At 37.8% G+C, this 18269-nt stretch overlaps 2 protein-coding genes across 3 annotated transcripts in view; both read left to right on the top strand.

The window, feature by feature from the left end:
- Positions 1 to 18269, top strand: part of LOC118727941 (testis-specific gene 10 protein) — a 92141-nt gene that overhangs the window by 46584 nt on the left and 27288 nt on the right. For both annotated transcript variants that reach the window (XM_036454002.2, XM_045587247.1), the window contains 4 exons: positions 8560 to 8675; positions 11467 to 11621; positions 15473 to 15528; positions 16624 to 16792. In XM_036454002.2, coding sequence (XP_036309895.1) covers positions 8560 to 8675; positions 11467 to 11621; positions 15473 to 15528; positions 16624 to 16792 — 496 coding nt within the window. The remainder of the gene's footprint in view (positions 1 to 8559; positions 8676 to 11466; positions 11622 to 15472; positions 15529 to 16623; positions 16793 to 18269) is intronic.
- LOC118727939 (testis-specific gene 10 protein) overlaps positions 1 to 18269 on the top strand; it is a 222030-nt gene that overhangs the window by 46567 nt on the left and 157194 nt on the right. The window lies entirely within an intron of this gene.

Consider the following 18269-nt stretch of genomic DNA (forward strand, 5'->3'; position numbering starts at 1 on the left):
TTTGTGATTTCAGTGGCTTCTGTTCCAGGTAAGCATACATTAGTTGTGACTCTCTGGATTTGCCTTTCTTCTCATATCTTAGGGGACCAACTCACTCTGTACCTCACTATTCTGATGTTTTCACAAAAAGTCTTTGATTTTCAGTTTAGTCATCTTTTTCTTGTTGAAACTATGGGAATGATGTCTTTTAAGTTTTTTACATGTCAGAGCTGAGACCAGAAGTTTTACAATTTTTATATATCTATCTGGTATTCTACAACCTTGCTAAATTTACATGTTAGTTCTAGTGGCCTTTTTGTAGATTACATTTTGTTTTCTGCATACTGAGTTAGATCATCTGTAAATAAAACAATTTTACTTGTTCATTCTGCATGTTTTTTGTTCTTTTCTTGCCTGTTGTGCTGGCTAGAATATCAAGTACATCGTTGAATGGAAATGAAGTGCACATTCTTGAGTATTTTCACGTCCAAGAGGGAAGCTTTCAAACTCTCAGTAATACATGATATTAGCTGTACATCTGTCATCTTTCATAGGTGACTTCTATCAAGTTGAATAAGTTTTGTTCTAGTCCTAAATTAATGGGAGTTTTTTTTAGTATATTTTTGTATTATTATTATTATTATTACTATTTTTTTTTTTTAGGAATGATGTCCTTTGTCAAATCAGGGTATATTATATTATGATTTTTATATATTTCTAGTCTCAATTAACTAATATTTTGTTTAAGATATCCACATCTATTTTTATAATTGAGATTGGCCAACAATTTGCCTTATTGGGGTTTTTAAAAATGAGAATTTGCTATAAAGTAGTGTAAACCTTATGATAATATTTCCAATTCATTTTGTTTTCTTTCAATACCTGGAACAATCTATATAATATTGGCGTTTTAGTATTTAGCAGTGAAGCCATTTGAGTCTGAACTTTCTCTTTGAGAGAAAATTTTATTTAATTAACTAGATGCCCAGTGCATGAAATTCATGCCCGGGGAGAGGGGATGGTAGTGTCCCTCAGCCCAGCCTGCACCCTCTCCAATCTGGGTCCCAAAGAGGGATGTCCAACTGCCCTCTCACAATCCAGGACTGCTGGCTCCCAACTGCTTGCCTGCCTGCCTTCCTGATTGCCCATAACCGCTTCTGCCTGCCAGCCTGATCACCCCCTAACCACTCCCATGCCAGCCTCATTGATGTCTAACTGCTCCCCTGCTAGCCTCTTTGCCCCTAACTGTCCTCCCCTGAAGGTTTGATCTCCCCAACTTCCCTCTTCTGCAGGGTTGATCACCCCCAACTACCCTCCCTTGCAGGCCTGGTCCCTCCCAACTGCCCTCCCCTGTTGGCCATCTTGTGTCCACATAGGGATAGGATCTTTGACCACATGAAGGCAGCCATATTGTGTGTTGGAGTAATGGTCAATCTGCATATTACTTTTATTAGATAGGATAAGAGGCCTGGTGCATGGGTGGGGGCCAGCTGGTTTGTCCTGAAGGGTGTCCTGGATCAGGGTGGGGTTTTCTTGGGGCGTAGGGCAGCCTGAGAGAGGGGCCTGTGGTGGTTTGCAGGCTGTTCACACCCACCAGCGACCCAAGCAGAGGCCTTGGTATCTGGAATTTATTTACCTTCTACAATTGAAACTTTGTAGCCTGGAGTGGAGCCATGCCTCCTGCTTGCTCATGCCTCATGCTCGCCTTTTCTGTTTGGATTTGTTTACCTTCTATAATTGAAACTTTGTAGTCTTGAGTGGAAGCTTAGGCCCAAGGGCAGGCGGAAAGCTTGGCTTCCTCTGTTGCCTGGGAAACCCAAGCCTCCCTCCTGCTCTCTGTGGTTGTAGCCATCTTAGTTGGGATTAATTTGTATACTCACTCTGATTGGTGGGTGTGGCTGGTGTTTGTGGCTTGTGGGTGTATTGGAGGTATGGTCAATTTGCATATATTCTTTTATTAGATCAGATGGATAAAGGAGCATTTAGAAATTTCTTCTTATGCCATTCAGTGTATTTTTTGAGGCATGTCTTCATATTCTGAAAATTAGAAAATATGTTTTTTATGTGACATTATCCTTTACCATTCTAATGTCCACAGAATCTGTAGTGATTTCCTCTTTCTAGTCTGTTGTTTTAAATAGTCTTTTCAAAGGACTAACGTTTTGCTTTGGTGATTCTCCCTTTTGTTTGTTTTATTATTAACTTTTGTTTTTTATTATTTCCTTTTATTTCTCTTCAGATTAATACAGTATTACTTTTCAGGTTTTCTTTTTTTCTCATATGTATATTTAAGGCCATAAAATTTTCTCTGTTCATTTAGCTGTTGGCCTAAAACCTATATTTTTATACACACATATCTTATCTAGTTGATCCTATCTTCAAAATGTATGTGAAGCTGAGGTTTTCTACCACTTCTGTTACAACCTTGCTGATATTAAGGGATATTTTGGTAGGTAGAGAATGCTAAAAGTTGGGAATTATTTTTATTTTAACATTTGGATAATACTCTGCCACTATCTTCTGACATTCATTCTTTCTTCTGAGAAGTAAGCTCCAAATTTATTTTTCAAATATCAGTAGCTTATACTTTATAATGCACTCACATTTATCATAGTTTTCCTATTTACATATAAAAAAGACAAAGTATTGCAAATAACCTACTTAGGAGCTGTAAAATCCAACTATTAATACATTCAATATAATAAAATATTGTTCTCTTTTTTGTCGATTGATGAGAAAATGGCTAATTTTATTCTACTTGTAAACTCTACTTATTAAAAGTTGAGTCTTGAGAACAGTTCAACACATGTCTAGATTTCAATATTCTAAATAGAGTGCATGTTCCAGGCCAAATCAGACAAAATGAAATGCATCCATTGCAGTTTGGGTTTCACTGCTAATAATAAAATCCCCAGGGTTTCAAAGCCAGTATTCATTATTTGTGTTTCAATACTGCTTATATAAACTTTGTAAATAGGTGTAGTATTTTAGTAGCAGAATTTTTCTGTTTGAATTTTCATGTCAGATAAATTAATACTTGTGAAAAGCTGGCATGTTTTGAGAATACTTACTAGAAGCAGATTATAAACAAAAACAAAACAAAAAAAAGTTCATGTTTCTGCATCTGTGCATCAAACATCTCAAGGCCAAGAAGTTAAAATTCTCCATATAGTTGAATGACTTACAGAGTTATCTGTTAATAAAAAGTTAGTTTGGGTCTCTGGTTTCAGTGATTTCCAGACAGGTTTAATTTGAGTTTGAGTACTTCAGCCTAAAAGAGATTTCAATATTACAATCTGTTCTAGGTAATATGATATTCTATGTAGAAAATCTAAAAGAATTGACCACAAAAATATGGAGCTAATAAGCAGTAATAACAAGGTTGTAGGATGCAAGGTTAATATACAAGGTCAATTGCTTTCCAATACCAGCAGTGAAGAAGTGGAATTTGGTAGCCCTGAAAATGGCTGGTGCTGGAGCATCAGGCCCATAACCTGCCATTGCTGGTTGGTCAGAGTGGAAGCTGGGGTAGCAAGGGTGCTTCTGCGTCCCTGCGGAACGCAAATGCACTCTAGGCCGTGAGGAGTAGAAGGACTGCTGAGATGGGCCTTGAAGCCTAGGGCATGGGCACGGGCAGAGCAGCTGCAAGTACAGATCTTGGTGAGGAATTTACCTAACCCAGCAGATATTGCAGGCAGGCCTAACAGCCACTGGATGGCATGGCTTCTCTGCCCGAAGGGCACATTGGATTCAATCATGGAATTCTGGCCAAGGCAGTCAGTAACTATTCTTGTTCTGTTTATGCAAACAATCAGGCCAAATTCAAAGCAATAGATACATTGGTCTTAATTTGTCTATTTAGTAAAATTATGAGTGATTTTGAGAAAAAAATCTATTTCAATAAGAAATTAGAACTGAAATGTGTTTTTTTTCCCCCTTCCACCAGACTATTTATTGTAACTCTTGCTGTCCTAATTGCTCAATAATACTAAATTTTATAGCACAGTTTGTCTCCATCAGGTCACAAGCCACCTCCTTCTATGCTCAGGCCTCATCGTCCCTCTGACAGAGAGCAAGGATCTCTTGGCTCTGAAAGAAAACTTTGCCCCTCCTCAGCATGGCAGCAGTTAGAGGAGCCCACTGATGCCCACTTTCCCTGAAATAATTCAGAGCCAAGATACTTGAGGAGATGTGTTAGGCAGTTAGACAGACATGAGCAGAGCAAGGACAATGGGCCAACTGGAGGAGAGATGGGATCATGAGATACGCTTCTCACTACGCCAATAGCTCTGAAGGCAGAAATGAAGAAACCTGTGTAGATTCTCTATTCCTTTTTCTAAGAGAGCCAACAGGTTTTAGAATAATTAATAATCAGTAAGTCCTGAAGCCCCCGATGTTACTGCAGACCAGATCTCTAGACTGCCATTACAAATCTGTTGGGTGATGAAGATGAAAAAGGCTCCAGCTGCTGAACGCCCTACTCCCTAGCTTTGAGTCTTCAATTGAATCTAAAAAGCTGAAAATCAGCTTGAGGACCAAGAGGAGGGAATGAGGAGGAATATATCTTGGCCCAACAGGGGTCTGGCCTAGAGTACTTTCCCATTTGATCTTTTAGTCTAAATAAAATTTGGAAGGCCCTTCTTCTTTGCCTTGCTGAATATGGAAGACTTTATTGAGGTTCTGATACCAGGGAGCTGCTTCCTCAACCCCTTTAATTATTAGTCCCCTGAGAGGTCTCTCATGTGTCCCTATGGGTCTTGTTAAGGTCCCACTGGAGCTCCCAGGTTTGAAATTTTATATTTACTGAAGCACACCAGGGTCAGCCAGGTGCTCCCTGTCCCAGATAGCCATAGCCAGCCCTCAACTAACTCCCCCTTCTTTTCCTGAGAATAGTATTCCCAACATAGACATTAACTTGGGTCTACGTATATACTTGTGGGCCCAAAAATGGGCCCAGCTGGTCATCTAAGCCACATGGGTCTTCCAGGAGAGGTTTTAACTCTTTTTTCCCACTGCTCCAACTCCTTTTACAACCAGAAAAGCTGGTTTAGGTGGCACAGAGGCCTTGGATGAGGGAGAGGCTGGGATTGTAAATCACCGTCTTGGCTGTTCCCTCAGATTGTCTCCTCGTCAAATAGGGAAGAGAAGGCAGGACAAGGGATCTCATTTCTCTGTGTGCCCATGTTCTCTTTTAGGCTTCTCTGCTTTTACAGGGAGAAGGATGACTGGCCCCTTCCTCCAACAGAGAGCACAGTCAATCTATTGAGTGACTGGACTTTTATTATTAACATATTTATAATTACTGAAAAGCTTTATCACAAATCCTTCGTTTTAGTTACATCTATTTATTATATCTTAACAACTTGGAAATTTTAAACCCAATTATTACCAAAAGCATTTTCTTGACCAGTTTTGTAACAGGGAGTAACTCAGTGTGAAAATACCATTGTATTTTATTTTCCTTATAAAACCAGGAGTGGCCCTGCTTTGAGCCAGAGGGTACTTCTACAGATCTGTTCCTCCCAGTGTTGGGGAAAAACAGAACATTGGGAACCAATTACAGTTATGGGAAACATTATTTATGCTGTTAAACATGATTGCCCTTTCTGTTCAAAGAAAGGACGTACTAATCTGCCCAGGAGTCATGCCCCCAGGACCTGGGAATCATCCATGAAATGTGGTACATCCTCATTCGAGAACTGCCCATTATCATGAAAGCATTAAACTTGTTGCCCAACCCAGCCTGCAGAGCTTATTTCCTTATGTAATTTAAAGTATATTGTATTGGTCTAATTTAGTTCAAAAATATTTCTTTTTAGGGAAAGAGAGTAGATCTTTGTGTCATCTCAGGGCCCTTTAGATGTCACAAAGTTATCTGTCACATAAATACCCAATTTAAAGATTATCAAAACTTAAACTGATTTTAACATTAAAAATTTGGTCTTGACCACAGAATTAATCTTTAAAAATATGGCTAATGTTATATTCTAGTAATTAATCTTTTTTAACATGGCTAATGTTATATTCTAATAATGCTACAGAAGTACAGAATATACTTTGAATGTTATAGAGAAAACGCTGGGAAGACACACCTACTGCCCTCCCAATCCTTTGCTGCCTTTCCCCCAAGGGTGCAGAAGTGGTAAAGCTGTGACGTCCTCATAGTGACCTCCCCTAAGTTCCATTTCAGCCAGCCTGGGCAGATTTGTGACGTCACAGGCAGGCACAAAATTACCTATTGGTCTGGCTTTTGTTTAAACTTCCTTGGGTTAACATATATGCAGCCTTCACAAATTTTACACTTTCAAATTAGAATCTTAAAACTTTAATGCAGCACAGCATAATGACCTTTGGTTCTGAGTGGCACAAAGCCTACACAGAGAGTTCCCTATATTCATAAACGAGGGAAGAGCAAACTAAAGTCCCTAAAAATTAGAAAGCCAAAATTACATTGTAGATATACAGGGGTCTCACCAAGAATAAGGATTTTTGACAGCTGCTGGGACATTCTTCAATCTCTGTCACGTGTTCAGCCTCACCACATACAACTGGGCTTCCCCCAAACCGGACTTGCCCCATCTTTAAACAAACAACAAAGAGAGATAAAATATCAACAAACACTAAAAGTTCATATCAAGAGCAATGTCTTCTGTCCCTGGTTCAGGAACTACCTTTCCCCAGAATCTCAGCATTCTCCCCAATAGACTATTTTGGGAGACTGTATCTCCTAGGCCAGGAATTTATTTCCTAACCTCTGCCATAAGCTGGGGCCCCTGATTTCACAGAAAGGAATCTGCATTGCAGGATCGATCTGGGCCCTTCTTAAAATTCTTTAGCATACATTCTAAGATAATGGGTTTAGAGAAACTACTTCCCATGTTTGAAGTTAAACCATGTAAACCCCCCCAGTTAACACAAGGTAACTCATTTCATGCAGATTCTTACATTCACGTTCACAAACCAGTCAGTCCAAGCTTTGAGTTCCACCCACGGAAAGTCCTTGAATTGAGGCAAATATTTTGGGTAAGTGGTGATCAGCCACTTCTTCTGTCCCGAATGACAAGCCTGAACTTGAACTGGTCCCCTGGGGGAAACTCACTGGTCAGATGTCTGGTTCCAGAAAGGGCTTTCCTGTCCTCCGTGGAGTACACTGGGTCTCGAGTGGGGGTCCAGGTCACTCAGGCCCGATGAGGACTGGGACCCAGTAAGTCACTGGAGACGCACCTCCCCATCATCAGGGGCTCAGTTGAGTGGGCCCACCCGCTGGTCTTGTGCAGCGGTGCCTCAAAGGGGCAACTTGGCTGTGTGTTTCTTGGTCAGGGAACAAAATTATGTTGCAGAATTTACCAGGCCACTGGGAATACACTACAAGTGCTTGGACATGCAGGAAAAACCCTTATTTAAAGCAGAGATGCTGGCTCAGGCTATTCCAAGATCCAAAGCCTGAACAATTGATACAATGAGATTACTATATATATATATATATATATATATATATATATATTCCTAAATTCTTTGTTTCCTTACTTTCAGGCTTTTGCAGCCCTACCTAGTAAGTTAGAATTTGGAAGTAAGATTACAGCTGAAGGCCTGGCCTGGGTGGTGCTAGTGACCTCCCCTCTGGCTAAGCTGTTAAATTCTTCGTTTGTGGCCCTTGTAAACTGGGAGCATTTAGGAAAATAGATTATCGCCTAAGGAAGGGGCAGTGACTTAATTATAGGCTAACCAGAATGTGGGCTAGGACACCAGTCACTGGCACAGACTCAATTGCTACCCCCCCACCCCCAGATTGCCCCCTATATTTCTCCTTATTGAGACAGGAAAACTCCAGTCATATCTAGCATAACATCAGTTCATAGTCTTATGGTTCTAATTTGGCTCCAGGGGGCTTCCCTTACAAATTCTTACAAGTTTAGCTATACATATAAAAGGATGCTTCTTTATATTGTAGGATCCTTCTTTATATAAATTATATATTTTGTTTATTTCTTTATTGACTAAATTTAATGAGGGCAAGACTGGTGCCCACCAAGTTTGCTATAGGTTCCTAAACATCTAGTTCCTGATATATATCAGACACTTAATAAATGTGGAATGAATGAAATGCTGTTCAGTATAGACTTATTTATAATAGTGACAAACTGAAATGAATCTAAATGCCTAATAGTAATAAAATACTGAAGTAAATGTTTATATTTACCTAAAAGTAAATGGCTATAGCTCATATAATTTTTTTAAGCAAAAAACGATGATTTGGAGGACTGTGTTATAGACAGAAAATTATTAAAGATTATGTGTAGGTGAAAAAATTGGATTCAATTTTTTAAATTTATAGTATGGTAACTTTAAAATATTATAACACTGGATATGAAAAATATGGAAAAACATTGAATAATGAACACCAAAATGCTAATAGTAGCTTATATTGGAGTGGTGGATTGAGGATCCCTTTTTACCCTTTATTCTTTAAACTTCCTATAATGTGGCTTTAGGAAGATACTAAAAAGAAAAATGTTTATTAGTGTTCTTTAAGTTTTTAGATTTAAATACACTAAGAGGTTGATAATAAAATGTTTACAGAGTTTTATATGAAAATACAGAAAAAGACCTTTCTGATACTCAGCGGCACCTTGCTAAGAAAAAATATGAACTTCAGCTTACTCAGGAGAAAATTATGTGCTTGGATGAAAAAATTGGTGAGTTATTTTTTTCCTGATACTACTTTCTTTACATCTGCTAGAAAAAAGCTTTCTTCTCTCAGTTATAACAAGATAAACTTGGAGATGGGCCCTTCAATTAAAAGTTTATGATTCCGATCATGGAAATATGTTTTTCTTTTGATAGTAAACTTTTTACTTAGATCTAGGACCATAAATACTTAGACATGGCTTCAGATTTTTCAGTGAAGTAATTACAAATTTTTATGTGATATTAAGCTATTGTAATGAAATGAAGTTCACATATATATTACTATCATTAGAAAGTGTTCATATATTTGGCTATATCTATGATATTTCTTGGATTTATAGAGAAAATTATTTTTATAAAGTCTCCTATTTATGTTAGTTGCCAGTGATCTCTATGAAAATATGGTCATAATTTACTCATTTTTAAACTGTAAGGTAAAACTTCTATTTTATTTTATACTAGAGGCCTGTTACACAAAATTCATGCATTGGGGGGTGCGGTCCCTCAGCCCAGCCTGCACCCTCTCCAATGTGGAACCCCTTGAGGGATGTACTACTGCTCATTTAGGCCTGATCCCTCTGGGCAGTCAGACACCCCTCTCACAGTCCAGGACTGCTGGCCTCCAACCGCTCGCTCGCCTGCCTGCCTGATTGCCCCTAACTACTTTTGCCTGCAAGCCTGATCACCCCCTAACCACTCCCCTGCCAGCCTGATCGATGTCTAACTGCTCCCTTGCTGGCCTGATTACCCCTCACTGCCCCCTCTGCTGGTCTGTATTCCCCCCAACTGCCCTTCCCTGCAGGCCTGGTCTCTCCCAATTGCCTTCCTCTGCTGGTCATCTTTTGGTGGCCATCTTTGACTTCATGGGGGCAGCCATTTTATGTGTTGGAGTGATGGTCAATTTGCATATTATCTATTTATTATATAGGATATTTTATTGATTTTTTACATATTGGAAGAGAGAGGGAGAGAGAGAAACATCAATGAGAGAGAAACATTAATAGGCTGCCTCCTGAACAGCCCCTACTGGGGATGTGCCTGCAACTAAAGTACATGCCCTTGACTGGAATCAAACCTAGGACCCTTGAGTCTGCAGGCCAACACTATCCACTGAGGCAGGGCTGTAAAGTAAAATTTTGATTAGGAGTAGAGCAGAGCTCATTTTTAAACAGAGGGAATATTGTTAACATTAGCTGTAATAGAGTTTTGAACTACAATTGAATGTTTACTTAATTGAATATTTTATTAAGATCTGTTACCAACTTATATGCAACAATGATTCTAGTTTAGAGAGAGGGAAAATTGGGGAAGGGGGTAATGGTGGTTTCATTATTCCACCCAACTTCATCCACCTATAGTCTGCCCCACAAAAATGTGTTAATTATACTTTTACATTTATGAGTCATTTAGGTGCTTTATATTGAGATGGGAAATACTAAAAGGTAAATATTAAAGGACATATTGAAGAACTCATTTTGAATATTGTAAGTGCAAGTAAAAATGTAAGGTAAACTGTTAAATAGATAAGTTTTTACCTCAGAAGTTAAAACCTAAGCTAAAGATATACATTTGAGACATATTGGCATATAAATGATATTAAAACCATGAAATCGCCTAGAGAAAATATAGAGAATGAGGAGAAGAGGATCCAGGACTAAGAAACCAAAGAATTAGGAAGAAAACCTATAAGTGAGGTATTTTTGTTGTTGTTTGTTTTGTTTTGTTTTGTCTTATTTTTTGAGGAGGCAAGCGAGCAAAATGTTTTAAGAAGGAGGGTAGAATCAAATATCAGATACTTTCAAGAACCTAAGTAAGATTAAGATGAAGAAATGTTGATTGGATTTAGTACTTTGAAGGTTTGGGAAACAATGACCAAGTTTGGATAGAGTGTTGGATGTGGAAAATGAAATAGTTGAGGAATGACTGGGCAGTGAGAAAGTAGAGACAGGAGAGAATAGAAGTCTGTTAAGAAGTTTGGCTACCAACTCTAGCAGAGCTTCCCTAGTAAAGCCCTAGACCAGAGGTTCTCAGACTGGGTGTGGTCAGAATCTGCTGGAGGGCTAGTGCAGACCACTGGGGCCAGCTCCTGGGGTAGCAGATGGCCAAGGCATGTGTGTCTTTTCCAGTTTGCTCAGGCGGTTCTCAAGCTGTTGTGCATTAGAGTCACATGGGAGGGCTGCTTGTTAAGACATAATTGCTCTGCCCCGTCAGGGTTTCTAATTCAGTAGGCTGGGGTTCCCAGGTGATGCTGATGGTGCTGGCTGAGACCACAGTTTGGGAATATAGCAGCCATTAGGCCTTCAGCATTGACATTGGCTTGTCAGTGTTTTCACAATCAACTCAGACGTCCTGGGATGGTTTTTTTTTTCCCTAGGAATTTTTAGGAAAAATTTAGAGAGATCAGAGTAGTAGAAGACATTTGTCTCTGAACATGATTTAATTAAATATTTTATTAAAATCTGTTACCAACTTATATGCAACAATGATTCTAGTTTAGAGAGAGGGAAAATTAGGGAAGGGGATAATGGTGGTTTCATTATTCCACCCAACTTCATCCACCTACAGTCTACCCCCCCCCCCAAAATGTGTTATTCTTTTACATTTATGAGTCATTTAGAATTTCATGATTCATCTTAGTTTTTAATCACTAACAACAAAAGCCATGCTTTTATTTGGGATACTATACTTAATTTTAGGCATTGAATGTAATATAGGAAAAATTACTTTGAAAAGTATTTCAATACACTTGAAATGGAAAAATTTATCTTGACTAAAAATGCCTTTATGTTACATATTTAGATAATTTTACAAGGCAAAGTATTGCCCAGCGAGAAGAAATCAGCATCCTTGGTGCAACTCTCAATGATCTGGTTAAAGAAAAGGAATGCCTGCAAGCATGCTTGGATAAAAAGTCTGAGAATATCGCATCCCTTGGAGAGAGTTTGGCAATGAAAGTATGTTCTGAAAACTGTGGTTTAAAAGAAGTGTTTGCACTGGAAGCTGAATAAAATAATAGGATTCTCTCAAATTTTTTTCTAGAGAGCTGAAACTTTAAAATGTGATTTTGAAATATTTCAGTATAGTCTTAAAAATGTGTTCTTTCTCTCATCACTGTGCAGTTAACATGCTGACAACTAATTCAAATATCCAATATTCAAATGAAAAAGAAAGCAGTGAGATTGATTTCTTTTTAAAAGCATACCAGAACTTATATCTCCAGGAAGCCACTGTGGGAGGCAATATGTTTATTCCATTAAAATTGCCTTTGTAATTGTGTTCAGAACTAGATTCAGGTTTTTACATCATGCTTAGCCATTGAGACTAGACCATATGGAGTTGGTAAGTAAAGCTGGGTGATAATCTCCCTTCCTCATTTTTTACTGTTCAAACAACAATATAAAAGCTGTAGCCAAAATGGCAGGAAAATATTCATACCCTCTTTTTTTTTTTTTTTTTTTGCTTGTAAAGTGGTTCTGAAGGCAGTTCCAAAACTATTTCACACAGATGTCATAAGCAAAGCAGCATCATTGAAATAAGGCCTTGTCTCTCTCTAAGGGAACCAATTCATTCATTTATCTATTCACCCATAAAACAAACATTTATTGACAAGTACCAGGTATATTATGTTAGAAGTAAGGAGGAGTGAACACGCCTTCCAAAGCCTGCAGTATAATTGGGAAACAGATAAGTAAAGGTACTTTATGATAGAATGTGCTGTGTATGCACAATGTGCAGTCTGGCAGACGCACAGTTGACTTAACTGTGGGTTGAATTAGGAGAGGAGAAGATCTAGAAAGCTTTCCAGGAGATGATAGAACCTGGACTGCCCTGAAAATTGACTAGGAACCAGCCAGGAAGAGACTTAGAGAAAGGCTAAGTGAGAGGAAGGGTGATTCAGACAGACAGATATCTATTAGAGAAAGGGAACCCAGATGGGTAGAGCAACTTAGGAGAGCCCAGTGGCATTCACCAGAGAGTGTCACAGGGTTTCTTGATAGTTTATAATGCCAGAGCATAGAGTGCAGAGAGGTAAGCATGGGGTAGGGTAGGTGGCAAAAAAAATGAGATGGATAGGTAAGCAACAAATTTAAAAATGTAATGTTGAGTGTAGAATATCATCATCGATACAGTGAATCAATGAAAGCATGTAAACAAAGCATTATAATTAAATTCTTATTTAAAAGAAACATTCTGGAGAGGGACACATGAATAAATGGAGATGACATATACCATGCACATGCACACACGACTAAACCATCCTGATGAACAGGAACTGAACTGGTTGGAAATATTGGTTTAGGTTTTCAACTTGATGCCTTGATTACTTAGAATTTCCAACTTCAAAGGACAAAGTGAAATCTACCATTTCCCCAAAAATAAGACAGTGTCTTATATTAATTTTTTCTCCCAAAGTTGCACTAGGTCTTATTTTCAGGGGATGTCTTATCTTTCCATGCGCTAGGTCTTATTTTTGGAGGATGTCTTATTTTCAGGAAAACATGGTAGTTATTTAGTGAAAGAACAGGACTAATGTTAGCCAAAGTGTCTGTGAATAGTATCTTTAACCATTTCACCATCAACAAGCATTTTCAAAGGAGGAAGTGTGGGAATAGTATTGATGGCATGAAGATAAGCACACCTATTTCAGCTTTGACTGACTCCTGAATCTCCCTCACCACACCCTTGAAAAGGGAGAAGAATATCAGTAGTTTATTTTATTCACTTTTTACTCTAGGTCTAATATTTACCTCCTTATTTAATTGACACCTAACTAAAAATATACTTTTATAAGTAACTCCATTTTAACAGCTTTTGGAAGATGTTATTGATGACTTTTAAGAAATTTAAGTATAATATAAATAATATACTTCAAGTTATTAAAAAAAAAAAAAATATATATATATATATATATATATATATATATATATATATTTCAGAGAGGAAGGGAGAGTGAAAGAGAGATAGAAACATCAATGATGAGAGAGAATCATTGATTGGTTGCCTCCTGCACTCCTCACACTGGAGATGGAGCCCACACCTAGGCATGTACCTTTGACCCTTCAGTCCGAAGGCTAATGCTCTATCCACTGAGCAACCTGGGTAGGGCTAAAGTTATTTTTAATATTCACTTTCCTGGGTTTTATAACGTGTCCTGAGGAAGTGAATCCGTCTACTCCCCATGGAGAACGCCCTGGTGCAAACAACTGGTCTGCCTCCAGGTACAGAGCCCTCTGGAGGCTCTGTTGTTGGGGGACAGCACAAAGCCTAACAGAGCATTTGACACATTGATCTCATATCAATACACCCAAGTGTAGTCTTAATGAACATAATTGATTGTTTTTGTCTAGTACAAATATTGGCATTGATATATCGGGTCTAGTAATAATTAATGTCGTTTTTAAACATTTGTTTAAAATCTTGCTTGGCGTTGACTTGTATTGACATAACCTTCAAACACGTGGTATCTACAGAACGTGTGAAGTGCAATTAACAAGTTTTGCTTGAAAAAGTTTGCGTTTGGTTTGGTTTTTGTTGCAAAACTAGGGCTAAGAAGATGGCGGATGAAGAGCATATTCGGCACTGCATGCTTTACGAGTTCCAATTAGGAAGAAAAGCAAGTGAGGCTGCAAAAAACATCTGTAGTGCTCTTGGTCAAGATGCAGTTAGCGCCAGAAAATGCCAGCGTTGGTTTGAGAAATTTCGCAAGGGAAATTTTTCGTTAGATGACAAGAGTGGTCGAGGCTGTGTGTCCAATTTTGATCAAGAAGCTCTTCAAGCTCTTTTGGTGCAAAATCCTCAAATTACCCAACAAGAGCTTGCGACAACTTTAAATTGTTCACAAAAAACAATTTCCAATCAATTGCGTGCACTTGGCAAAGTCCAAAAGTTTGGAAAATGGGTTCCTCATGAGTTGACCGACAACAACCATAATCAAAGAGTCACAATTTGCAGTTCGCTCCTCTCTGGTCAAAACCGTTTGCCGTTTTTAGAGCAAATTGTTACCGGAGATGAGGAATGGGTGCTGTATGTTAATTTGAAAAGGCGGCCTCAATGGTTGGACAAAAATGAGGCTCCGCAGCCCACGCCAAAACCTGACTTGCATGCGAAAAAAGTGATGTTGTGTGTTTGGTGGAATTTTAAAGGAATTCTTCATTATGAACTTTTACCATCTACCCAAACCATTACAAGTGCAGTGTATAGTGCCCAATTGGAAAGGTTAGCCCAAGCTTTAAGAGAAAAAGAACCCGCGCTGATTAATCGGAAGGGCGTAATTCTTCACCACTATAACGCACGACCGCAGACTGCAAGAATCACTGCTGAAAAACTGCGCCAGTTGGAATGGGAAGTTCTCCCTCAACCTGCATATTCTCCTGATATTGCCCCTTCCGATTACCATTTGTTTCGTTCTTTGCAAAACTTTCTTCTTGGAAAAAAATTTAATAATGAAGAATGCCTCAAAAATGCATTGACCGAATTTTTTGCATCAAAATCACAAGAATTTTACAACAGAGGGATTAAAATGCTTCCTGAGCGTTGGGCACAAGTAGTAGAAAACAACGGCAACTATATTGTTGATTAAATTTTGTTGTATTGTTTAAATAAATTCGATTTAAAAAAGTATTAGAAAACTACATTAATTATTACTAGACCTAATACTAGGCTTTAATTTTAACGTGTAGGAAAGATAAATAGAGCATAAATGTTTAAACCCAAATGTAAATGAAAATTGATTTTTGTTCATTCAGTTTTAACAGAAATAACAGTTTAAGATAATTTTTATGTCATACTTATATTACTTTTCAAGGAAAAGACCATTTCAGGCATGAAGAATATCATTGCTGAGATGGAACAGGCATCAAGGTAAACCACTCGTCAACAAGAATTTGAGTACATGTTTATTAAGGGCAAGGTACTATGTTAGGTACAAAGATTGTAAGAAACGGGGGCTTAGTGTTACATTTAGGGTGATCCCTTTCTGATGTTGGAAGGAGGCCTAAGACTGTGTAGGGAAGTAAAAGAGGATATGGCGTCTGCCAAGGAAAGGACAGCAGAGAACCACAGACCACATAAAGTTCAGGAGCCTGGTGAATGCAAGTAGGTGAGTGTTGGAACCCAAAGTGAGAGAGGAGGTGTGAAGGGAGGAAAGGCTAAACACAGAGGCCTGACTTATAGACAAATGAGTCTAGATTTTATCGTTTGGGAAATAAGAAATCATTAAGGAATTTGAAGAGAATGTTGTGTTAGAAAGATTACCCACACTGAAGAATGATGACAGATTGGGGTTGGCAAGTGTCGTCAGGGGTGAGGTGCTTCAGAGGAAGAAAATATAGGAAAATGCTAGGTTTTGAGGGATGAATCCTGGATGTGTAGAGACTATGGAAAGCGATGGCTTTCCTCTGAATTGGAAAAGCCTTTGAGACCTTGTATATCTGTCTCATACACGGTTAAATATGAGAGTCTGGAGAGTAAGGAGGAGGCCAAGGCTGGAGGTAATGATTTCAGAGTTTTCAGGGTATAGACGGGGGTGGGAGCCATGGATATGACTAGTACTTGTCTGAGCGATGGCAGAGAGTAAGAAACAGGAGACTGAGTTGAGCCCTCAGAACGCTTACATTTTAAGAGGGCAGAGGAAGAGGAACCTGCAAATGAAACTAAGCCATGGCAGCTAGAGGTCAGAGGAAAGCTTTCTTATATTTGAATGTCAGAAGTTTTGAAATACTTAGGTAATATTTAGACTGTTATGTGTATTCAGCATCCTTTTTCCATAGTGAAATGTTGGCAACACAGAGAAAATGGAATGCACTATTTTCACAGTATTTATTCATATAAATTTAAATGTGTTTAAAACTTCTTCAAATGTTTTTATGTTAACTGTCCATCTTCTGTCATGTGAGAATTTGTTTTTCTGTTTTGGCAAAATGACTCTTCTGACATACTATTTGATTTGTGCAATAGACAGTCTACTGAAGCGCTAATTATGTGTGAACAAGACATTTCCAGGATGCGCAGGCAGTTGGATGAAACAAATGATGAATTGGCTCAAATCGCCAGGGAAAGAGATATCTTGGCTCATGAGAATCACAATCTCCAAGAACAGTTTTCTAAAGCTAAACAAGAGAACCAGGTATATTTGTCCTAGTCTCTTTTTCTCCAAGAAAACACGTTTCCTCTGAGGCGCGATTCTCCTTTCATTCTGTAGAAAAGCTCAGGCTCTGGAAGCAGCCATTTTCCCCTCTATTACACAATATGCCACGTAATTTTTAAATGAGACTCTCAGGCATAAAATGTTAAATATTAAGGAGAGAGAGAGCAGGGAATATGATAGATGTATATTCAACCTTAGAAGTACTCAACAAATGAAGAAAAAGCTTCAGAAACTTTTAAGAAATAGTAGGTTTACTTCAGGGACTATTATTCTAAGTGTGAGTGTATGAACTATGCCACATTTTTTGGTTCTTTTGAGCACTAAATCTTTTCGGGAAAATTTCTTTTATAATAACTTCCTCCCTACATCAATATACTTTATCTACATTTCTCATTTCCAATATCATTATTTTAATTTCACCATTAAAAATAATTCTATTTGGAAGCTTTCCTCTCAAGTGGAAATTCTTCAGTCCAAATGATATCCCCCATGTACTATCACTCTCCATGTTTTGTTTGCATCATAAAAGTCTGTATTTTAACTGTTAAAAATTTTAAATTTATATGAATAGATACAGATACATTTTAATTATGAAAAATTGCCTGATAAGTTAAAATACTATTTCCAAAATTAAATGAATAATGAAATCCTGTAACAAAAATGGCTAGCATATAAAGATGAAAGAAGTCTGGGCCCTGGCTGGGCAGTTTAGTTGGTTAGAGTCTTGACCAGACAATTCAAGGTTACAGGTTAATTCTCTGGTAGGGAACAAACAAGAATCAACCAATGAATGCATAAATAAGTGAAACAACTAGTTGATATTCCCCAACCACTGTCCCTTTTCTCTCTTTTTCCAAAAAAAAAAAAAAAAAAAAAAAAAAAAGAGTAGTAAATAAAGAAATGCAAGAAATCTGAATAAAATATGTACTTCAGTTAATTATTTGTTGATTTTGGTTCATTAGTTGGGATAAGTATCCCTCATGTAAGATGTTAACAAAAAAGGGAACTGAATATAGAGTATGTGTGGGCTCTCTTTACTATTTTCACAACTTTTCTGTGTATATAAAAGTATTCTAGAATAAACTTTACTTTTAAAAGTTAATGAATAGCAATGAAAACTAATATGTGAATTTATAATTTTGTGTACTCTGTACCTACAGCAAATAGGCTAAAGGAAAATAAGACCTATATTTATGAAAAACTAGATTAAAAAACACATTTTGTACTGGTTTTCAGTGTATTTTAAAAATATTTTGTAATGATTTCCAATGTATTTTTTAAATATTTATTATTTTACATGAACTTTTTATGTAGCTGAAATAAAACCACATGCCCCTTTACATAATCATTTTTCTACATGAGGGGGCAGTAGAGAGGAGTGGTTTAGACTCACAAGAGTTTGAATCCCCCTGCCTAGCTGTGATAATATCACTTAACTTCTCCGAATCTCAATTCA

The sequence above is a fragment of the Pipistrellus kuhlii genome, unplaced genomic scaffold (genome assembly GCF_014108245.1).
Source record: "Pipistrellus kuhlii isolate mPipKuh1 unplaced genomic scaffold, mPipKuh1.p scaffold_m20_p_27, whole genome shotgun sequence".
In the NCBI taxonomy this organism is placed as follows: Eukaryota; Metazoa; Chordata; class Mammalia; order Chiroptera; family Vespertilionidae; genus Pipistrellus; species Pipistrellus kuhlii.